The 25,677-nt window shown below is 42.3% G+C and overlaps 1 protein-coding gene across 2 annotated transcripts; it reads right to left on the bottom strand.

Annotated features, from left to right (window-relative positions):
* Nucleotides 1-7,356: 7,356 nt before the first annotated feature.
* Nucleotides 7,357-23,236, bottom strand: LOC121860836. 2 transcript variants are annotated; one of them, XM_042358223.1, is made up of 7 exons: nt 23,157-23,236; nt 21,902-22,056; nt 21,148-21,309; nt 15,734-15,831; nt 14,201-14,339; nt 9,650-9,802; nt 7,357-7,844 (listed from the first exon to the last, which is right to left on the bottom strand). In XM_042358223.1, the coding sequence occupies exons 2-7, from the start codon at nt 22,026-22,028 to the stop codon at nt 7,711-7,713; spliced, it is 813 nt and encodes a 270-aa protein (XP_042214157.1). In that variant the 5' UTR covers nt 22,029-22,056; nt 23,157-23,236; the 3' UTR covers nt 7,357-7,710. The 2 variants fall into 2 exon arrangements, with proteins under 2 accessions (XP_042214157.1, XP_042214158.1); XM_042358224.1 differs by having other exon boundaries at nt 9,654-9,802.
* Between the last annotated feature and the right edge of the window lie 2,441 nt (nt 23,237-25,677).

Raw genomic sequence — 25,677 nt, 5'->3', positions numbered from 1 at the left:
GTATGTAACGGTGAATGTGATTGGTGGATCTATTTTTGGCTGTATCTCTGTTAGGATAAATATTAAACAATTCAAAGGTAGAATTATTATAATAATAAACTATTCATTGTTATTTAAGGTCACAAAAAGTTTCCAAATGTTATTATATTTGTTTAAATAATGAAGAAAAGTTGATGGAAATCTTGTGGCAGATGTGGTTGTAGTTGAGTTGCCAATTCATTAATAAAATTTTCTTCATTATTTAAACAAATATAAGAACATTTGGAAACTTTTTGTGACCTTAAATAACAATGAATAGTTTATTATTATAATAATTCTACCTTTGAATTGTTTAATATTTATCCTAACAGAGATACAGCCAAAAATAGATCCACCAATCACATTCACCGTTACATACAGCCTTCCTTTACCAAGTATTGCCAGGTAAAATTGCGAGTATCTCACCGTCTCACCGTAGTCTGTTATGTATGTTTTCTACTGAGATGTTCAACAGATAGATATCCTGGAATATTCACAAACGTGTTACGTCTTATGGAGAGTTCATGTTCAAAGATGATATTTTATTGTCGCAGAGTGTTCAACTGTATGTTAGAGTTCAGAGCCTCTGTACACTAACTTGAACTGTTCAACCAGGAATGTGATGTGTTATCCCGAACTGTTCATGAACTTCATGAGGTCATGGTTAATGGTCAATGTTCAAATTAACTGTTCAGAAGAGTTGGGGCTAACAATGACCCTTAATATTCTCGGGTCAACTTAATTGTTCAGTAAATAAGTTTGGTTGTCATGGAGTAGTAGCGGTGTGTGTGTATGTTCAGCTGAAAAGTGAACAAGGATGATGACCTGATAGTCTGAACTGTTCACACAGATGTTACCATAACACACGTCTACATACATACAATATTTTCTACATACACGGGAGGTCACATGTACGGTGTTCGTTATAACTAGTGTAATAATAATATACAGGTGACGTCAGTTAACATTCTAGCTGTTTCAATACTTAAAAAAAAAAAAAAAGTAAACAGTTTGAGGCAGAAGAGTCTAGCTTCACTAATAGTCGTTGTTTCATTAATAACTAATTTAGCTGTGAACTTTGTATATGAAGAAAAAAATAAAGGTCTTTTGATAACTATTGTTTTATTGTTTCCTTGTGTACTGTATTTCTCTCGTGTTACATGTATCGTTACGGTCTGGAGTTATTTGTGAAGTTAGCAGGTTCGTCTAGGAATTGATTTCATTAAAACAATACCAAATACCCAAGTTATAACGTGTAAAACCAAACAAGTTCTGTTGACTTGTCCCGAAAATGCTTTCAGTTGAGCATTAGGCTTGTGAAGTAAAGGATTGACCAACCAATTATTTGGCTGCTGATTCAGATTAAGTCAGATTATCATGGCAGTACCAGAGTAAGGTAATATAACACCAAGAGGACAAATCAAGAAAGAAGATAATTTTAAAAGTAATGATTATTAATTTAAACAAAGACTTTTGAATTAACATACCGTAACCCAAGAATGGTTAGGAACTTAACATGTTAACTCGGTAAATATAATTCACAGTAAGCGAGACAGGGACATGGATATAACACCCTTTATGGAATTCGGACCAAAAATCAACATTCAACACAGCACCACATAGGACTAAAGATAATGATTCTCAACACTGTACAATACCTAAGGTTCTGTAGAGGTCTCGGGCAATACTCAATTGGCTGCTCAGGTCCACAACACACCAGTTCACAAACGACACTGTAAGGGTTCCACACATCTGGTTTCTAGGCGATGCAAAATTCGGGTAGAAACTGCCGGGTAAGCCAGCCTGTTGTCTTTATATAGGGCCAAACACCGGCAGGGGGGCGGAGCTCGAGGTGTAACAAGCGTGAGGGTTGTTTAGCTTATTGAGGAAGAACAGCTCATGAGATAAAAGTTTGTACAGAAGATATATATCGCCTGGCCCTTCCTCACAGGCCCTTCTTATGACAATCTAAAGTTTAAGAGTGTTGTACAGGGTGACGGTAGAGGACAGAAGGAGTGAGGATGTCCGGGCAGTCTTCCTCACACACAGTATAACGACACAAGCAACCTTAACCCTGGACGATGGCAGTCTTCCTCACACACAGTATAACGACACTAGCAGCCTTAACCCTGGACGATGGCAGTCTTCCTCACACACAGTATAACGACACTAGCAGCCTTAACCCTGGACGATGGCAGTCTTCCTCACACACAGTATAACGACACTAGCAGCCTTAACCCTGGACGATGGCAGTCTTCCTCACACACAGTATGACGACACTAGCAACCTTAACCCTGGACGATGGCAGCAGTCTTCCTCACACACAGTATGACGACACGCAACCTTAACCCTGGACGATGGCAGTCTTCCTCACACAGTATGACGACACTAGCAACCTTAACCCTGGACGATGGCAGTCTTCCTCACACACAGTATGACGACACAGCAGCCTTAACCTTCCTACACCCTGCCTTAACCCTCGACGATGGCAGTCTTCCTCACACACAGTATGACACAGTAACCCTACGATGGCAGTCTTCCTCACACACTAGCCTTAACCCTGGACGATAACCCTGGACGATGGCAGTCTTCCTCACACACAGTATGACGACACAGCCTTAACCCTGGACGATGGCAGTCTTCCTCACACACAGTATGACGACACTAGCAACCTTAACCCTGGACGATGGCAGTCTTCCTCACACACAGTATCGACACTAGCAGCCTTAACCCTGGACGATGGCAGTCTTCCTCACACACAGTATGACGACACTAGCAACCTTAACCCTGGACGATGGCAGTCTTCCTCACACACAGTATGACGACACTAGCAACCTTAACCCTGGACGATGGCAGTCTTCCTCACACACAGTATGACGACACAAGCAACCTTAACCCTGGACGATGGCAGTCTTCCTCACACACAGTATGACGACACTAGCAACCTTAACCCTGGACGATGGCAGTCTTCCTCACACACAGTATGACGACACTAGCAGCCTTAACCCTGGACGACAACACACAGTATGACGACACTAGCAACCCCTGGACGATGGCACGACACTAGCAACCTTAACCCTGGACGATGGCACACACACAGTATGACGACACACAGCAACCTTAACCCTGGACGATGGCAGTCTTCCTCACACACAGTATGACGACACTAGCAACCTTAACCTGGACGATGGCAGACAACAGACACTAGCACCTTAACCCTGGACGATGGCAGTCTTCCTCACACAGTATGACGACACAAGCAACCTTAACCCTGGACGATGGCAATCTTCCTCACACACAGTATGACGACACTAGCAACCTTAACCCTGGACGATGGCAGTCTTCCTCACACACAGTATGACGACACTGGCAACCTTAACCCTGGACGATGGCAGTCTCCCTCACACACAGTATGACGACACTAGCAGCCTTAACCCTGGACGATGGCAGTCTTCCTCACACACAGTATGACGACACAAGCAACCTTAACCCTCGACGATGGCAGTCTTCCTCACACACAGTATGACGACACAAGCAACCTTAATCCTCGACGATGGCAGTCTTCCTCACACACAGTATGACGACACTAGCAGCCTTAACCCTGGACGAAACCAGCTAATGAACCTTCTCATACTACTTATGGCCTCAAGTGCCATCAGCCATCTACAAGTTATGCACAATATATATTTACATTAATCAAGTAAATATTTACCAACAGACTTTGGGATGTGAAAAATGAAAGATAACCACTAGTGTAAACATAAGATACATACATGACTAATATAATCATAAGACAGTAATAATAAAAATACTACTACTAATAATAATAAAAAGTAATAATAAATCTACCTAAATTTACCCAAATAAATCGTCTACACACTGTATAAACTGCAAGACCAAACAATAAATGTTAACCTTATCAACATTCTCTCATGAACGACAAGTCAGTATCTGTCAGGATCAGGTACAGTGATTATTTCAGTGACATTGTTTATTATAACATAACATAACATAACATAACATAACATGACCTTCTCCTAATAATGTTATAGTGTTGAGGTGATGAGCCTCCTCTCTCCTGCACCCTGGAGATGGTGTTGTGACGAGACTTTATCACCTGAGAGACAAAGAGGGATACTGACTGACACACACAGAGAGAGAGAGAGAGAGAGAGAGAGAGAGAGAGAGAGAAATTGAACACACACACACACACGGGTAAAACATCCTTGATCTTATTTTAACTGACTAAGCGGACCAGTACCAACCACCTCAACCAATGCCTCCTATCGGGTGTAGTACTCACCTATCAGTGCTCTGGCCTCCAGCTGCCACTACCAGCCAAGTGCAGAGACCCTACATCAAGACCTACAGGCCGATAACTGACACTGCACTGAGACTCTTCGGGCAGTGGATAGTTCACCATCACTATATAATCAACAACCTCACCCCGCCAGGACTCGAACCCACGATCTTATGTGTGTGACCGGGGAACGTTACTTCTAGACCACTAGGACACTAAAAGCAGTCCTAGACTTTGTTATATTTCACACAAAGCCTGTTCATCGGGCTTATGGCGCCGTGAACCTCCAATAGGGGACTACCCGTGCCTCATAAGTGATAAGAGTAACGTTTTGGTAAAACGTTCCGGGAAGAACTCCTTGTGGAGCTTTATTGACAGGTCAATTGGGGTGGTGGAGCGATTGATTTTCTGTTTGTTCACACTTCTTGCGCCTTCAAATTCTTCCACCAAGTCAGTGGGAGAAGGGTCTGGTAGGTAAGCAGGGAGACTGGTTGTGTCAAGCTGGGGGAGCGTGTGGCATATAGTTGAGAGATGGTTGTTAGATTACTTACCAGCGTCACCATTAGTGAGGTAGTTAAGGAAGGGGTGGGGGTGTGTCTTATTGTTTAGTCTACAGTGTTTCGTAAGTTTACCATACCACTTACTGATGTTGTTCTGTTTCAAGTGTGTAGTTTGGTTGCGTAGTAAGAATTCTTTGTAGTGTGTATTTCACGGATGATTTGGTTGTGGTCATTGAGGTAAAAGGCGTTGTTTCTCCCATACATAAGTCTTTTGATCCGAGGTGTGATCCAGGGCAGGTCAGCTGCGTGTATCTAAAGGACTTCTCGGGGAAGAAGTGGTGGTGAGCTTCCGTGGTGGTGTTGGTATAATTTATCCATTTGGTGTCCACATCATCCACATTTAGTACTTCAATCCAGGGATGGTGATGGTGAACTATCCACTGCCCGAAGAGTCTCAGTGCAGTGTCAGTAATCGGCCTGTAGGTCTTGATGTAGGGTCTCTGCACTTTGCTGGGAGTGGCAGCTGGAGACCAGAGCACTGAAAGGTGCGTTTACAGGGGCTCATATTATAATCTTCCACAAATCAATATTCTTCTCCTTACTCCTCTTCCTTCCTTTGATAATCCAAACATCAGTAAAAAAGAAGTAGGGTACGAGAAAAAGTGGGGGAGGAGGAGGAGGAGGGAGCTGTACGATAACTGCAATCCCATTCGGCGACAAGCTTACCACCATTGGATACAATATATTACTTGTAATATAAACACAAGACACAAGTAAAACATTCACAACAAATGTATTTATAACATATATGTAGGAATAAAACATAAGTTACAGGTCATTTTGTAATTTGTCTGTTTTGTTCACGACAGTGTTACCAGATATTTGTCTCAAACACAAACCGTAGGTGTATACTTATTCTTGTGGCCGACTGTACATACACAGTGCATATAGTGTAATAATATTCATAAATAGACAGATATACAATGTATATAGACAGTGCTATTAATAAAACATTGCAAAAATAGTGTAGATATACAAACAATGATAAACAGTAAGAGTATTCGACCATTAAACAACACACAAGACTAAGTATTTTCTTCAGGCCTACACTACATTATTGTAAATTACATATATGCTATTGTTGTCATGATTCTTTGTATTGTAATCATAATGATGGTAAAAATAATTATACTGATAATAATAATAATAATAATAATAATAATAATAATAATAATAATAATAATAATAATAATAATAATAATAACAATAATAATAATAATAATAATAATAATAATAATAATAATAATAATAATAATATAATAATAATAATAATAATAATAATAATAATAATTCTAATAATAATAATAATAATAATAAATAAATAAATAATAATAATAATAATAATAATAATTCTAATAATAATAATAATAATAATAATAATAATAATAATAATAATAATAATAATAATAATAATAATAATAATAATAATAATAATAATAATAATTCTAATAATAATAATGATAATAAAACGCTCTAAATTACACTGCTAATAGATATGACTTAAATATCATTGGGTCATTGAAAAAAATAAAAATAAACCGCATTAGTTTGACTGGGGCTGGTCTTGTAGTCCTGCGGCAGCTGAGGTGTTGAACAGCTGCACGTTGACGGGGATCCATTTTATTGTAAGATTGGCTAACGACATTAGTGATTAGGGCGGTGTAACAGCTGTCCCCAAACTAGTAGCTGGGGGTATAATGATGATCAGAGGTGAGGGTCACATGGCTGTTGACCTCTGATCCTCGTCTGTAACACTTGTCAGTTATATCCACTGTCTACGTACACTGTTTCCATTGTACTTCATATTGAAATTGTCACATTGGTATCCATGGTGATGGATCATTAGTCCTTGAACTGGTTACTGTATGAAAGTTTGTAGGCGTAACCCCGGGGAGAGGAGATGGAGGAATGGGGAGGGGAAGAGGGAGGTGTTGGGAGGCTCTACAGTGAAAACCAGGCAACTATTGCCAGCGTCATCAAGGTACAGTCCATATACCATGGTAGCCAAGATGTTTGTATGTGTTCGTAAAGGAGATATAACACACACACACACACACACACACACACACACACACACACACACACACACACACACACACACACACACACACACACACACACACACACACACACACACACAAACACACACACACTCAAACACACACAAACACACCATCACCACGTCACCTTATTCTTTATTACTGGAAAATGTGATTGTTTTATAATTGTTATTTATATAAAATTATCATGCAACTGTCTGGGTCTTTAAGTATCATTCACCAGCAGTTTATACACAACACACACACACACTCTAACGCTATCAGTACCTGCACTATGCACAGCTAAATCAATGCAAACATTTATCAACTCTTGATGTCGGGTTCGGTCCCAGACCCAGTGTGTTTCATCGGATAAGTTGTTCACAGTGGTTGGGGGTGTTAATGGTACAAGAGAGTAGTTTAGGTTAGGATAGGATAAGTTAGGTTAAGTTAGGTTAGGTTAGGTTAGGTTACGTAACGATAGGTGAGGTTTGGTTTGGTTCGTTAGGTTACTGTTAGTATGCATGTGGTTAGGAGAAGTTATGTTTAGTTTGGTCAGGTTAGCATAGGTTAAATTAGGTTTGGATTGGCTAGACTACGTCAGGGTTAGGATGTCTAATTCTAAAGTGAAACAAGTGTTCCAATGCACTGTGGTGCTACTGTGGTATAACAATGGGGTAACCACTTTACTCCCTTCTGTATAATATAGGGCAGGGCAAAGGTGACCCCCCTCCCTCCATCCATGTCTCTAAGGGCATAAGACAGGGTCAAGGGGCAGTAAAGGGCGACCACACTAAGGGAAGCAGCAGAGGGCGATGAACTCGTTGATACAGCTGTTATCACTTGAGGCGCCAAGAGCTTCATATCTTAGTTTCATGCCACATATAAATGTTCCCGGCAGACAACTCCTCCAACCTGCCCAGGTGCCTGCAGAAAATGTGCATAAAGTTAATGAGACATTTAATTTCTGAGACACACAGTTACTGAGACATGTAGTTACTGAGACATACAGTTACTGAGACATGTAGTTACTGAGGCATACAGTTACTGAGACACACAGTTACTGAGACATGTAGTTACTGAGACATGTAGTTACTGAGACACACAGTTACTGAGACATGTAGTTACTGAGACACAGTTACTGAAACATGTAGTTACTGACACACAGTTACTGAGACATGTAGCTACTGAGACACACAGTTACTGAGACATGTAGTTACTGACACACAGTTACTGAGACATGTAGTTACTGAGACACACAGTTACTGAGACATGTAGCTACTGACACACAGTTACTGAGACATGTAGTTACTGAGACACACAGTTACTGAGACATGTAGTTACTGAGACACACAGTTACTGAGACATGTAGCTGACACAGTGAGACATGTAGTACTGACACACAGTTACTGAGACATGTAGTTACTGACACACACAGTTACTGAGACATGTAGTTACTGACACACAGTTACTGAGACATGTAGCTACTGAGACACACAGTTACTGAGACATGTAGTTACTGAGACACACAGTTACTGAGACATGTAGCTACTGAGACACACAGTTACTGAGACATGTAGACTACTGAGACACACAGTTACTGAGACATGTAGTTACTGAGACACACAGTTACTGAGACATGCAGCTACTGAGACACACAGTTACTGAGACATGTAGTTACTGACACACAGTTACTGAGACATGTAGCTACTGAGACACACAGTTACTGAGACATGTAGCTACTGAGACACACAGTTACTGAGACATGTAGTTACTGACACACACAGTTACTGAGACATGTAGTTACTGACACACAGTTACTGAGACATGTAGCTACTGAGACACACAGTTACTGAGACATGTAGTTACTGAGACACACAGTTACTGAGACATGTAGCTACTGAGACACACAGTTACTGAGACATGTAGCTACTGAGACACACAGTTACTGAGACATGTAGTTACTGACACACAGTTACTGAGACATGTAGCTACTGAGACACACAGTTACTGAGACATGTAGTTACTGAGACACACAGTTACTGAGACATGTAGTTACTGAGACACACAGTTACTGAGACATGCAGCTACTGAGACACACAGTTACTGAGACATGTAGCTACTGACACATGTAGTTACTGAGACACACAGTTACTGAGACATGTAGCTACTGACACATGTAGTTACTGAGACACACAGTTACTGAGACATGTAGCTACTGACACATGTAGTTACTGAGACACACAGTTACTGAGACATGTAGCTACTGACACATGTAGTTACTGAGACACACAGTTACTGAGACATGTAGTTACTGAGACACACAGTACTGAGACATGTAGTTACTGAGACAATGTTACTGAGACATACTGTGACTGAGACATACTGTGAGTGAGACAGACAGTTTCTGAGACTAACTGTTACACAGGCGCTGAGACATATCCGTCCATATACTAACATATTACTATTAATATTATTATTATTATTAGCGGTAGTAGTACTAGTAACAGTAACTAGCTGAGTCACTGGCTTGGCCAGGTGGTTGTCCAGCAAATTGTGCACAATCATCCCTTGCCCAACTGTACCTCCCTACCTCTCTTAAAAATTGTGGAAATGCACAAGGAACACACACACACACACACACACACACACACACACACACACACACACATATATATACTATAATAAATATAATTGATTGCTGTATATACATTAACGGCACAGACACTTACCTACCTGACCTACATCATGGCTCATCAGCTTGAAAGAGTCAGTACACATCAGGTGCAAGTTGTTGAGGCCATCATCGTCATCTGCACCTCTAATTGGTCCCATATGGCTACTGAATTTGTTTACGAAGTTACCAGCGGTGCAGGTAGCTGTCTCTACGAAGACAAAGGTTATGTTAGCCTTTGGTAGTGAGCGAGAAGGAGTTATTATACAGTGTGTGTGTGTGTGTGTGTGTGTGTGTGTGTGTGTGTGTGTGTGTGTGTGTGTGTAATAACAATAATTAACGGTTTATTGAAAAAGTTCTACAGCCCGAAGGCTGAAAATATACATTAAACATAAATGACTTATTACATACATTGGTGGTTTAACAAAAACCTTCATTAGAGAAAGGTGAAGGACCATACAGTGAACATACAGATTAATGTTTACAGTGGAGGTCACGTAGGTCATGTGTGCTCAGGTGTTGAACAGCAGACACGTGGGGCATCACGTGGTGTAGTAATTCCCTCACAGATGGTGTGTGTGTGCGTGTGCGTAAGTGTGTGTGTGTGTGTGTGTGTGTGTGTTGATTCCACATAAAAATGAAAGCACGAAGTTCCTAATCGCTTTCGTGTAATTCATATCTTTATATCTTCAATATATACAGTAAGGGAGAGTGGGATCAAGTCCCTAGGGACAGCAGGTGTCCACCATATTCAGGTTATTAAGTAGTGACCCAACCCTTTCACCTGGTTACAAATCTTCTTAATGACAGTTTGTACAAGCCGTTACTCAAATTCATCTTGACAGGTTCGGTAAGTTTAACGAGATTGGATTCTATAATGTTGCTGCTGACAATTGTATTACAAGGTAATATTGAGGAGGCATTATCCCAGTCAATGCAATGATTCCTGGCCTGGCCTAACACTATATTTATGTTGTTTATATCTAGTCATAAGATCTTAGTCCTTCTGGCGTAAGTAGGTCATAATTATTACACTACTTGCATGGAACCTTGTAAATGCAGCCACCTGCATTGCTGGGTGAGTTCTTAATTAACATTTGTTTTACAGTGCAAGAATTACTAAACGTTACATTTACGTTCCAGGTTTTCAGTTATAGAGGAATTTGAGATAAATTTTTGTTAAATGATAAAACCTAAGAGATTCTTACTGTCATGAGGAGGTTAGGATCAGTTCTATAAACAGATATATTTGCGATGTTAAGGCATTTGTCTATAAAAGATCTAGAGTACATTAAGTCTAATCCAATATTGTAGATATATTCCAAATCAATGAGTTCCGGCCTGCGAGCAGACATGGGCTACCAACATGAGTAATCACAATTCTTACAGTTTAACTACACAAGTGGCGTGTCGCGTCAGGCCAGGCCTACCTACTACATTTCTGAGTAAAAACGTCTCTATAATCAATTTCATAACCATTATTTTTTTTAATAAAAGTGAATTGTTAGATGAATTCAATTAACGTAAGAAAAGAGATTTTGAAGAGACCCATTAATAGATGGTAACAGAAATTGTGAATTGCAATGTATCAAACTAAAACACGAGATAAGGTTGGACCAATACGTTCAGATACCGGCGAGCTAACTGATAACGACGGAGAAATGAGCAATAATCTGAATAAATATATTTCAACAGTTTTCACCACCGAAAATTTAAACATGATACCCGAGGCACCAACTCTATTCAGAGATAGTGAAGAAAACAAATTAAGCGAGATAGTAGTGACTAGTAACGATGTTAATAAGCAAATAGACAAACTAAAGCCTAATAAGTCACCAGGTCCCGATGAGATATTTGCCAGAGTATTAAAGGAATGTAAGGAAGAGCTAAGTATGCCCTTAGCAAATTTGTTTAACATGTCCTTAAAAACAGGTGTAGTACCAGAATCCTGGAGGTTAGCGAATGTAATACCGATTTTCAAGAAGTGGGATAGATCACTATCCTCTAACTACCGCCCAATCAGTCTAACATTAATAGTAGGCAAATTACTAGAATCAATCATTTCAAACTCTATTCGAAACCACCTGGAGAAGCACAAGTTGATCAATGATTCCCAACATGGCTTCACAAGCGAGCGTTCATGTCTAACTAATCTATTAACATTCTTTTCATCAGTTTTCGAATCGGTGGACGAGGGGCACAATTATGATGTGGTATATCTCGACTTTAGCAAAGCCTTCGACAGAGTCCCCCACGAAAGACTAATTAGAAAGGTAGAAGCGCATGGATTAGGGCGTGGTTACGGGACAGGAAACAGCGAGTGAGCATAAACGGCACTAAATCGCATTGGAGCAACGTCTCTAGTGGAGTTCCCCAAGGGTCAGTACTTGGACAATTATTATTTATTATATACATAAACAAAATAGATATCGGCATAGACAGCAACATAAGTAAATTTGCTGATGACACTAAAATAGGACGTTTAATTAAATCTGACGAGGACTGCAAAACTACAGGAAGATCTAAACAAATTTTTCGAATGGTAGGAAAAATGGCAGATGAAATTCAATGTGGACAAATGTAAAGTACTCAGTATAGGAGATGTAAACAGGGAAACCAGTTACCAGATGAACAACGATGCCATTGTGGAATCCGACTGCGAGAGAGATTTAGGAGTAATGATAAGTAGGAATCTTAAGCCAAGTGAACAATGTGTTTCTGCTCGTAACAAGGCTAATAAAGTACTTGGGTTCATACAAGGGAGTGTTAGTTGCAAGACTAGCAAGGTCATCTTAAAATTATATCTAGCGCTTGTGAGACCTCACCTGGATTACGCAGTTCAGTTCTGGTCACCGTATTACAGAACGGATATAGAATCCTTGGAAAGAATGCAGAGGAGAATGACAAGACTAATCCCGGGCCGTGTAACCAGTGGGGTTCCCCAGGGGTCAGTACTAGGCCCACTCTTGTTCATAATCTACATAAACGATCTAGATACTGGGATCAGCAGTGACATAAGCAAGTTTGCGGATGACACCAAAATAGGGCGGCAGATTAATTCAGGGCAGGATGCAAATGCATTACAGGAGGATCTAAATAAACTGCAGGGGTGGTCTGAAAACTGGCAAATGAAATTCAACACCAGCAAGTGCAGCGTACTTAATATTGGAAGAACAAATACTGTCAATGTATACAGCCTAAACAACATCAACCTAGAGAGGTCGACTTGTGAAAGAGACCTAATGGTACTTGTAAGCCCGGACCTACGGCCTAGGAAACAGTGCGTTAATGTTCGAAATAACGCAAACAGAGTATCGGGTTTTATATCTAGAAGTGTAAGTAATAAGAGTGCAGAGGTCTTATTGCAACTATATCTTGCGCTAGTCAGGCCGCGCCTCGATTATGCGGTTCAGTTCTGGTGTCCTTATTATAGAATGGATATCAATTCACTACAGTCGGTGCAGCGAAGAATGACGAAAATGATTCTGGGACTTAGAAACCTTCCATATCAGGATAGGTTAAAGAAACTAAACTTGCATTCCCTAGAAAGACGAAGAGTGCGGGGAGATATGATAGAAGTATTTTGGAGGGTGAAAGGAATTAATAAAACAGGATAGGACTCGAAGCAACGGATTTAAGTTGGATAAGTTTAGGTTTAGGAGGGAGATAGGAAGGAACTGGCTCACAAATAGGGTGGTGGACGAGTGGAAAAAGCTTAGCACCTATGTAGTTAGTGCTGGAATGCTGGAAAGTTTCAAAAGGAGGCTATATAGATTCATGGATGATAGAGAGTGGTAGTAACTCTCGACAGGAGCTGCCATGCACAGGCCAACCGGCCTATTGTAGACTCCTTATTTTCTTATGTTCTTATGTTTTTATATATACCTTGTTTTGTTCTTCTCCTTAGTCTGTACTCACCCCTGATGATGTGAATTACACGAAAGCACTTGGGAACTTCGTGTTTTCTTCTTTCCTTGTGGTAATCAACATACACCTGGATCATGCGCACCCACAGTAATTTACTTGCATATATATATATATATATATATATATATATATATATATATATATATATATATATATATATATATATATATATATATATATATATATATATATATATATATATATATATATATATATTGCCATTTTAATAATTTCCAGGGCTAAGTAAGTTTAATGTCAAGTTTAATTTGTGAGTTTAATCTTCCCGGTGATCAGTTTTGCCAGTCCTCGTTTATCTCATTGTTTTGTGTATTGTGAGGTGCTCCCTGCCGGTTAAGTGTTACCATTAAAGTTAACATCATCAATATAATAACAGAGAGACAGAGAGAGAGAGAGTGAGAGAGAGAGAGAGAGAGAGAGAGAGAGAGAGAGAGAGAGAGAGAGAGAGAGAGAGAGAGAGAGAGAGAGAGAGAGAGAGAGAGAGAGAGAGAGAGAGAGAGAGAGAGAGAGAGAGAGAGAGAGAGAGAGAGAGAGAGACGAGAGAGAGAGAGAGAAAGAGAGAGAGAGAGAGTGAGAGAGAGAGAGGGAGAGAGAGAGAGAGAGAGAGAGAGAGAGAGAGAGCGACGTAATACTAAGCAATAGTCACAAACATAACTAAACTCACTTCGCTTTACGCCATCTGTGTAGTTCATGTCGAAGGTGATAGGTGAAGTAATATTTCCTTCAGGTGTCCGACACAGCAGCTCCACACCTGTCACTCCACAGTCGTCAGTACCGGTGGCAGTACCGGTGTAGCTGTCGTACTGGTGGATGAAAGACACAGTTCAGACGATTCTTTGAGAATTCATCGTTGTGTCACAGCGATGTATTGTGTTGCAGTAAATACATTAGTCTCCCTCTCCCTAGTCTTTTAATATACTGTAAGTGAATTTTATATTATACAATAACTATTGATCTATTTGTTATTGTATTCATAGTACTGTATAATGCTAAGGCATCGCCTCCCTGATTGGGTGAGCACAACAAGGTGTGACCTACAGGGCATCCTGGGGCCCACCAACTACTGGCTGGACGAGGAGCGAAGTGGACTGGTGATCAGTGATTCTCGTTCTGGACAAAAGTCGATCACCTCACCCCGTCCCGTCTATGAGGATCCAGTGAGATAAATCCACCTTTGCCTCATAGGGGCCAAGACGGATGCCCTCCTTATCCACTTTATATGGATCCCATCCTATAATGGCCTCCACAAACACGACTATGTAGACAACCTCACAAAATCCGCCTGCACACTCCCTATCCTTGATGACGCTTCAACCATAACTACTGGTCAAGTCAAGACGCTTCTCAAGAAAGCCGCTCTTCAAATCATAAACGAAGAGCGAAGTGAACAGCTAGGTGCCAGTGTTAGTGTTCGCCACTATGATAAACATTGTGGCATAAAATATCAATACAGCGGGAATAATGTCTGGCTCGGCCAAAATCAGACTTGGCTATAGGTCATGTTGGGTACTTATGAGAAATCATTCCCTTGTACTTACTCAGTGTCGAATTTGTTTTGAAAATATAAAACATAGCCTTGAGCTTTACATCCCAGAGTGCAGACTAATCCGTTCATTGTTGCTACTTAATAAAACCTTTGATGAGTTTTGCAAATTAATCCTAACTACCAATGTCATGGACATGATCCCAAAATTTTACCATATAAAATACCTGCTCTAGTGAACCACCACTGCACTCTCTTGTATTACCGCACTCTATGAGGTGCGATATCTACTGTCTCATTTCTTACACCCACCTGTGTATTGTGGTTCAAGTTTGAGGCAAAATTTTAACTTGTTAACTACTGAAACTCCACATTTGCATTGTATCTAAGAGGACCAATGAGGTGAATCCTTAGCCATTAGTTAGAATAAATACTAAAAACTAATAGTTTGTGAGAGTCCATGACATTAATTTAAGTGAAAGATTTACAGGAGAGAAATAGATATACGAACTTTTGAGATACTTCCTTATACAAGACTATGGGTGAAGAACTGGATCACTCCCAGCTTATTTTATAGTACCTTAAGAGTAACCTAATCTAACCAAATCTAAACTAACCTAATCCAAGCTAACCTAATCTAACCTAACCTAATCTAACCGAACTTAACCAAACCAAACCTAACCTCACCATTAGATTGCATGACTATATACTTACCCACAATGTGTAGCCGTAAACAAGCGATCCTTCTTCACACATCAAGTTCCCAGTGTACCCTCCCCAGTAGCCTGTGAGGTACCGTCGGTGTGGGATTCCTGTGAAGGAGAGAGACGATGAGAGAGCGAGAGAGAGAGAGAGAAGTAATTGTTTCCGAGGTAATATAACAGACATACATACACACGCACAGTGTGTGTGTGTGTGTGTGTGTGTGTGTGTGTGTGTGAAAATAATAATAAAAAACGGTTTATTAATACAGTTACAGCCGGTGGCTAAAAATATACAAACTTACATTTGACTTAGACATAATGATATGCATTCAATACATTTACAGGGCTGTACAGTACATAAATCAGGAGTTGTCTATTATTTTAACAATAGATGGGATGGTGCTATTTTTGTATCTATCAGTGCGGGCTCTTGTGGGCTGAATTTTGTTGTAATGGCGGACTGCACAAGGTGGGCAGGGAACTGCCGATAGCAGGAGGTGGCGATGACGAGGATGGTGCAGTAGTCCACTGCCAAACCTTACTGGTACTTGGTGGTGGAGGTCACTGAGGGATGGCATTTCTAGGATGGAGAGAGCGTTGTTGTAGCTGGATTAGTCTGTGTCGAGCATGATTCTGCAGGCCCTTTTCTGTACCTTCTCTCGCCGACGTTGTTGGGTGGAGTTAAGAGAAGACGACCAGGCTGGTGACACATACGTTAATTTAAGGAGCATAGATGCGTTGTAGATAGTCCTCAGCTCTGGGGTGGGTGCCCCAAGTAACCGAAGTCGTCGTAGCATGTAGAGTCGGTACGAGGCTGCCTTGATTGTGTTGTTTTCATGGGCCTCCCAGTCCAGTTTATGGTCTATGGTAACACCCAGGAGTTTGGCAGACTGCACTAACTGGAGAGGATGGGCACCCACTGTGACTGCTGGAGCTTGCACTGGAGTGTTGGCTGTATTGATGTGCATGACTACGGTTTTGGTGTGGTTGATGGTGACCTTGTTCTCCGTAGTTCATGCCTGTAACCTGTCCAGGGTGCCTTGTAGCGATGAGTTGTCATGTGAGGTGTTGTCCACTGTAACCCCCACAGAGCAGTCATCCATGTACTTCCACCTGTGAGGAGTGTCCGATAGAGCGTCGTTGATCAGGATGAGGCAGCACAGTGGTCCCATCTTGGTTCTCTGGGGAATACCGCAGGTGAGGTGTTGGAATGTGGAGACAGAACCCTGGTACCTGACTGCCTGAAGATGCTCACTCAAGAAATCAGTGAGCCATGAGGCCAGGTTGGTGGACAGCCCAAGTGCAATGGCCTTTTTGATAACAGTGCAGTGATCAACAAGGTCAGAAGCCTTCCTGAAGTCAACAAGGGCAACGGCCAGTGATGTCTTACGTTTCCGCAGGTTTTTGTGGAGGAAGCCCAGGAAACTAACTAAGCAGTGTGATGTAGAGGAGTGCCAAATATTGCCAAATTGATGTGGATCAATTGAATGATAAATTCTAGCAAATGTCCACTCAAAAACAAAGTCTTCACAGAGTAGACTGGGCATGGGGGTAATGGCAACTGGCCTGGGGTCGTTCGGGGACTGTGGGGTGGTGACCTTGGGGATAGGGGTGAGAAATGCCGTTTTTCCATTCATTAGGGCATTTGCTTTGTCTGAGGGATGCATTAATAATAGAACAGAAGGGGGTGGCAAGTTCGATTGCAAACTCCTTGTAAATTTTGATAGGGAGGTCAATTGGGGTTGTGGAGCATTTGGATTTAAATTTGAGGAGTTGGGGTGCGATTTCAAATGGTTGAACACTGGGAGGGGGAGAGGGGGAAGGTAAGTAAGCAGGGAGGAGAGTGAGGTCAAGGTTGGGTAGTGTATGACATATGGTAGCAAAGTGGTTATTAATTATCTCAGCTGCCTCCTCACTAGGTAAATGTGAGATGAAAGGAAGTGTGGGAGACTGACGGTTAAGACCACACAGATCTTTTACCTTGGAGTACCACTGACCGATGCCCACCTCCTTGAGGCCGTGCACTTTCCTGGGATAATAAGTCTTCTTGGCTGACTTGATTTCCCTGATGACTTGGTTACGTAAACTTTTGTACAGGCGGTTGATGGTGTAGTATGCCTTGTTGCGCTGCTCAATTAGTCTTTTGATACGGGGTGTAATCCACGGGACATAATCGGGGTGGATCCTCAGTGTCTTGGCTGGAAAGAAGTGGTGGTAGGCTTTGGTGATAGTGTGTGTGTGTGTGTGTGTGTGTGTGTGTGTGTGTACGGATTAACATTGGCTGGTATAAGGCAACGGGAGAAAACCCCGAACGAAAAATCTGCGGTGGAGCCCCACATCAGGCAGACATGCTTATAGAGCTCCAGCAAGACCCCGACGCATGTATAGGCAGAAGAGGTGACCACCATGGAAAACCAACGACTACAGCACCGGACGAAGGCAATACATGATGGACAGGCTACTAAGGCAAAAGACAACAAACTGGGCCATTGTCAGTCCATTGCAACTCTCCCTCTCTCCAGTCCTTGCAACCACTGGATCAGGAAAAGTGAGAACCAAGATGTGTGGTTGCAGCCGCGCTCTTTCTTTACCACATAAATCAACTCACCAACAGCCATCGTCCAGCTCACCATACCTCTCATTATCATCAAAACCCACAAACCCCCAAAAGTCCTATGGCAACGGGCGAGTGATAACGGGGACAGGCAGAGATGACTGCAGGGAGTCTCTAGTCACAACCCTTCAAACGGACGGCAGAGATAAGATGGTCGTTTATTTAATCAGGTCTGCCTGTCCTACTGAGCAGCCTTACTAAAGCACCAACCTGACTGGGAAACTGCGCCCAGCAAGGTCATCTTTATGCAGTTATAAATATAATGATAATCACAGATCCAAACAAAATCAAACTGTACAACCACTTATGGTCGCTGCATGGAATGGCAAAAGAACTGGGTAGGCATAAAATCTGGCTATACCTTCTTCTGGAAGGGTAAGCCTGCTACGGAGAGAAAACCGCATTTATGAAGTTGGTTTTGCCATCCGCCAATGCATCCTACACAGGGTACCTGAAATGCCTGTTGTGATCAACAAGCGCCTCATGACACTCAGGGTCCCACTGAATCGCTCACTTCATGCCTTTTTCATCATTGCATTTGCCCAAACACTCGATGCAGAGATAATATCAAGGAGGCCTTTTACACCTACCTCGACGGAGTGCTAACCTCTATCCCCAGAGAAGATCAGGTTGTGCTCCTTGGTGACTTCAATGCCAGAGTTGGCAGAGATGCTGATATTTGGCAGGGAGAAATAGTCTTGTCAAGTGTAATACCAAAGGCCTACTCCTCCTCAGCAAGTGTGCTGAACACAACCTCACTTTCACCAATACCTTGTTTAGACAGGCCGATGAGTTCAAGGGTTCCTGGCAACACCCGGAATCCAAACACTGGCATGTCATTGACGACATCATTGTCAGAGATTTCCTCATCACCCGAGCAATGCGTGACTCAGACCACTGCAACACTGATCAATTCATTGGCTCAACAGAGCCAAGCTCTCACTTCACATCGCCCCAAAACGGCGAAGGCAACAAGCCTCCAGAAGAGGTTTTAACCCGAAGCGTCTGGAGGATTCAGTGGTAGCACGTGCTTTCAGAGAGCAGCTCGAAAATGGGCTGATAAACGACCCGACAACAAATAACCCAAATCCCAGTGCCGAATGGGATATTCTCGACACTGTCATGACAAAAACGTACAGGGAGATCCTCGGCCAGATCGAAAGAAAACACCAGGACTGGTTTCATGAAAATGACCCAGAAATCAATGTATATGTCGTTCATAAATAAATGTGTTGCTTCAACGGACTGGCAGAACAACTCTCAGTCTCGGACCAAAACTGATACCTTCAGCAAGAAGAATTTGGCAGCCCAGCACGAACTTCGCAATCTAAAGAATGACTGGTGAAACGCAAAAAATTACAGATCAACAGAAGATGTGCAAATTTTTCAATTCCACCAAAATATTTTATGGCCCAAATACCCAGGCTTCTCTTCTCTTTTCCATTTCCTTGGCTGCCTTTCAACATAAGACGACTCCAGGCAGAAACAAAGGTGTCGACCGCTTCCATTACTGAACTTCAGTATGCACACGACCTCACCCTTGTCGCTGACACTGAAAGCGACCTACAGGAGATCCTGAACACCTATGCAGATGTGTATGCACACTTCGGCCTTAAGGTGAATGTACGTAAGACTCAGATTCTCGTTCAGCCTGCCCCTGGTTCAACCACACCTCCCCCAATTATCCAGCTTAATGGTACTACCGTCTCTAATGTTACCCATTTTCGGTATCATGGCTCCCACCTGTCCACCACTACGGACATCGATGAAGAGATTCAACATTGGATCAGATGTGCATCTCAAGCCTTTGGCAGACACCGAAACCATGTTGTCAGCTGTAGGGAGCTGAAATTATCTACAAAGCTGCAAGTATATCGAGCAGTGGTCCTGCTCACCCTGATGTATGGCGGTGAGACGTGGGGTCACATACAGGAAGCACTTCACGGCACTTTAAAGCTTTCACCAACGTAATCTACGTTCCATCCGCCGAGTTCTCTGGGAAGACAAGAGAACAAATGCCAGTATTTTTGTTGACACAAACTGGAGGAGCATCGAGGCTACCATCATCCATGAACAACTACGTTGGACTGGCCATGCGACCCGCAAGGACGACAGTAGACTGCCAAAGCAGTTACTTTACAGTCACCTGACGAATAGTAAACGTAACGCTGGCGGGCAATTGAAAAGGTATAAGGATAGTCTTAAGACAAACCTGAAAAAGTGCCAAAACGACCCCCTCACCTAAGAGACAATTACGCCACATCGTAACGCTTGGAGGAGCGCCACACGAGAAAGTGTCAATGCTTTCGAGTTAGCCCGACTTTAAACCGAGGCAGACAAGCGCCAACGCCGTAAAGACGCGGTCACCGCCCCTCCCACAGTAGATGGTAGCCCTCCACATGTGCAACGAATGTAGACGACGCTGCGAGTCCCGTATCGGCCTCTTTAGTCACCTCAAAACTTACCAACCTTGGTGACATCCCTAATAACTCACATCATTTTATCATAGCTGGACGATCCTCATACTCGATTCCGAGTGACAGCAAAGTAGTAGTAGTGTACTGTGTATGTGCGTGTGTCACGCACACGCACATACTGTAAGTGGTGGAAAACCTTTATCGGAAAGATTTTTTCTCAAATATTCAAGATGATCTTCCCTGACAGAGAGACAGTGAAATTATTCCTATTTCTACACAGTGTCGATTTACAGAGAAAGAGTCACATTATTTATATCTCAACATATAGACAACTGGTAGAGAGAGAGAGAGAGAGAGAGAGAGAGAGAGAGAGAGAGAGAGAGAGAGACGCACCACCCCGGGACAGGTACAGATCACAGTTGGTATCAGATGAGAGAGTCACGTCATCAATGTACTTCAGGAGATCACAGTTGTTGCTGGTTACTGTCCTTCGCCAATGGTACGCCTGGCAGCTCGTGTTCGCCAGGCACCTCGACGCACACTCAATTAGTCGATCTGAACAAAGAACAAAAACTGATTGAGTTCGCTGTTTACTCCTAACTTGGCTAAAACAATGAATAAGTGATTTTGTTAAAATTTCACTCTTAACGTGGCTTCAGTAGTGAACAAGAACAATGACTGAGTTCACTGTTCACCCTAACCGTGACTTGAACAGTGAACAATAAATGTAACCGCCATATTGAATTTCGGGGTATTAAGCATTATTGTGTTTCCAAAATATTTCAATTGGACTTTTAACCCACTAAAGTTTATCAGAACATGAATTTATATAACACTACTACTACTACTACTACTACTACTACTACTACTACTACTAATAATAATAATAATAATAATAATAATAATAATAATAATAATAATAATAATAATAATAATAATAATAATAATAATAATAATAATAATAACAAAAATAATATTTCGACTCATTAAATTATTATTATTATTATTTTTATTTATATAAGTAAAGTTTGAATTCCTTGATAAAATAGTCATACACTGTATATTATTTATAAAATTAATATATATAATACCTGTAAAATAGTTATAGATTACGAGTCAAATAAAGACAGTCTCACTTGTTACTTACTGGAGGTCAAGGAGGCGAGAAGTCCACCCACCATCTTTTGAGAGGAGAACTTCAAGAAATACTGAGAGTTGATGGCGGCGTAGCCAGTTGTTGTGAGGAGGAGTGTGTTGAGAAGTATCCTCAACATGGCTGACGGCAGTGGAGGAGTGGTGATTCTGTGTGGTGGAGGAGTGGTGGTTATGTGTGGTGAAGGAGTGGTGGTTATGTGTGGTGGAGGAGTGGTGATTCTGTGTGGTGGAGGAGTGGTGGTTATGTGTGGTGGAGGAGTGGTGGTTATGTGTGGTGAAGGAGTGGTGGTTATGTGTGGTGAAGGAGTGGTGGTTATGTGTGGTGGAGGAGTGGTGATTCTGTGTGGTGGAGGAGTGGTGATTCTGTGTGGTGGAGGAGTGGTGGTTATGTGTGGTGAAGGAGTGGTGGTTATGTGTGGTGGAGGAGTGGTGGTTATGTGGTGAAGTGGGTGGTTATGTGTGGTGGAGGTGGTGGTTATGTGTGATGAAGGGTGGTGGTTATGTGGTGGAGGTGGTGGTTATGTGGTGGAGGTGGTGGTTATGTGTGATGGAGAATTGGTGGTTATGTGTGGTGGAGGTGGTGGTTATGTGTGGTGGAGGGTGGGTGGTTATGTGTGTGGAGGTGGTTATGTGTGGTAGGGTGGTGGTTATGTGTGGTGGAGGGTGGTGGTTATGTGTGGTAGGTGATTCTGTGGTGGAGGAGTGGTGGTTATGTGTGGTGGAGGAGTGGTGGTTATGTGTGGTGAAGGAGTGGTGGTTATGTGTGGTGGAGGAGTGGTGGTTATGTGTGGTGGAGGAGTGGTGATTCTGTGTGGTGGAGGAGTGGTGATTCTGTGTGGTGGAGGAGTGGTGGTTATGTGTGGTGAAGGAGTGGTGGTTATGTGTGGTGAAGGAGTGGTGGTTATGTGTGGTGGAGGAGTGGTGATTCTGTGGTGGAGGAGTGGTGGTTATGTGTGGTGTGGTGGTTAGGAGGTGGTGGTTATGTGTGGTGGAGGAGTGGTGGTTATGTGTGATGGTGGTGGTTAGTGGTGTGGTGTGTGGTGGAGAGTGGTGGTTATGTGTGATGGAGGAGTGGTGGTTATGTGTGGTGGAGGAGTGGTGGTTATGTGTGGTGAAGGAGTGGTGGTTATGTGTGGTGAAGGACTGGTGGTTATGTGTGGTGGAGGGGTGTTGGAGGACTGGTAGTTACGTGTAATATTATACAAATTTTCACACTCTTGACCACGCAATTAAAAAGATTTTCTCACTTAAACTCTCGGAATTAGTCGTGAGGTGAGGCAAGGACTGGGAGCGGTGAGACACACGACTGCCTGCAGGGATGGTGAATGCCGTACTACTCATGAAGGCTATCTTGTTTATGTGTTAGGAATCACTGTAGTACCACCTGATCAGTAAGCAGTATTGATGGGATGCATTCCTTTCACACCTGTCCAGAAATATATGGCTTTTTGTCTCTTTTAGAGTAAAAAAATACGCAGATGTTTTTTTATCTTCTGACGAAAGATTCTTTTGCTATTATAAATCCTCTAAGGTTATCATTTGGCGATTTCACAACGTCCACATACCAGCTGTCGTGTGTGTGTGTGTGTGTGTGTGTGTGTGTGTGTGTGTGTCACCCTGCAATATGGAACACCGACTTCCATAAACACGCTACCACACCACTGAACCTCTCCCGTGGGGTTAAATTTGAAACAGATTTATACCAGTATGTATAAAACCTTAATTTTTAAACTGAAATGTAAAGAACCAAGATATTTTGTAAAAAGAAAAAAAATTACTTGAGTACTGAATAAATTTCGAAAATATTGTATAATGATCTGTGAAAATGGGTTAGGTTAGGTTCGGTTAGGTTAAGTTAGTTTAGGTTAGGTTAATTTAAGTAAGGTTATGTTCGGTTAGGTTAGTGTGTCTAATCTTCAGGTGATTCATATACATTCCATAGATACTAAATCATGACCTTGATCAATAACGTGACAGTGTTGGAGCTGTGGTGTGAGGGAGCCCGCTAGTTAACTCACTCACCTCCACAGGACAAAATTCTCACATTATACACCGGAAGAAAGTCTTCTGAGTGCGTTTGTCTTAGTGAAAAAAGAATACATCACAATAAACTTCACAGAATCGAGTCCTTTACCTCTGAAGCTCTACAGATCTCCCCAAGTTCATAAGAGGAATAAAGTCTTAACTTATCTTAACCTCCAAAGGCGAATATCCACCTCTTTATCTCGTCATTTTAGATCATAGTCGAACATTCCCTCTTATGCACTGCTCCTCTCATGGTGGCGTCTAAGTAATGTGTTATTCCACTCTAACATCAAAGTCGACAGCCTATCTCCATGATGAGGGAAAGTGGCCCTTGAGACTGGATGGACACAAAGCAGTCTGGCCCAGCAGGTCGCCCCCCCAACACTGTGTAAACAAAGCTGCGCCACCACGGATATGAGTCGCACATTTGTGGTGACGTGAGTGTGATGACGAGAGTGTGATGAGGGTGAGTGTGATGACGAGAGTGTGATGACGTGACTGTGATGACGAGAGTGTGATGAGGGTGAGTGTGATGACGAGAGTGTGATGACGTGAGTGTGATGACGTGAGTGTGATGACGTGACTGTGATGACGAGAGTGTGATGAGGGTGAGTGTGATGACGAGAGTGTGATGACGTGACTGTGATGACGAGAGTGTGATGACGTGACTGTGATGACGAGTTTGATGACGTGAGTGTGATGACGTGAGTGTGATGACGTGACTGTGATGACGAGAGTTTGATGACGTGAGTGTGATGACGTGAGTGTGATGACGTGAGTGTGATGACTGTGATGAGGTGATGTGATGACGAGAGTGTGATGACGTGACTGTGATGACGAGAGTGTGATGACGTGACTGTGATGACGAGATTGTGATGACGTGACTGTGATGACGAGAGTTTGATGACGTGAGTGTGATGACGTGAGTGTGATGACGTGAGTGTGATGATAGTGTGATGACGTGACTGTGATGACGAGAGTTTGATGACGTGACTGTGATGACGAGAGTGTGATGACGTGAGTGTGATGATAGTGTGATGACGTGACTGTGATGACGAGAGTTTGATGACGTGAGTGTGATGACGTGAGTGTGATGATAGTGTGATGACGTTAGTGTGATAGCGTAGTATGATGACTTGTGTGTAATGACGTATGTGTGTTGACTGTGATGACGTGAGTGTGATGATCTTAGTGTGTTGATGTTTGTGCGATGACGTGAGTGCAGTGTGGTGAATGTGGTGATGTAAGTATGATGACGTGAGGATGATGAGTGAACCTAACCTAATCTAACCTAACTTACTCCCTCTTTCCTACTCTTCTTCACATCTCTACTTCCCTTCTCTCCTCTTCCTTTCTTCTCTTTCTTTCCTCTTTTCTCCCTCTTCCCCCCCCCCTTTCCTTCTTCCTCTTCGTCCTGCAACCCCCTCCCCCCTGCTCCTCTCCCCTTCTTCTCCTCCTCCTCCTCCTCCTCCTTCTCCCTCCCTCTTAATTTTTGCCTCCTCCTGCCTCCTCCCCCCATCCTTCTGCCTACCCCTCGCCTTCACCAATTCCTCCCCCAGGCCCCCCCTTCGCCCCTCCTACAATAGATATTTTAGCTTTCCCTGAACAAATTATTCACAAATACCTGGACGCCGGGACCAATATTTTAGCAACACCTGTACGTTATCATTTCATATTCAAGGCAAAAAACTGAAAAATCATATTTGACTTTCTTTTTATTGATGATAGTGAATTGATGTATAT

Source organism: Homarus americanus, unplaced genomic scaffold (assembly GCF_018991925.1).
Source record: "Homarus americanus isolate GMGI-L3 unplaced genomic scaffold, GMGI_Hamer_2.0 scaffold23617, whole genome shotgun sequence".
Classification (NCBI taxonomy): Eukaryota; Metazoa; Arthropoda; class Malacostraca; order Decapoda; family Nephropidae; genus Homarus; species Homarus americanus.
This window is presented reverse-complemented; position numbering and strand designations above follow the sequence as displayed.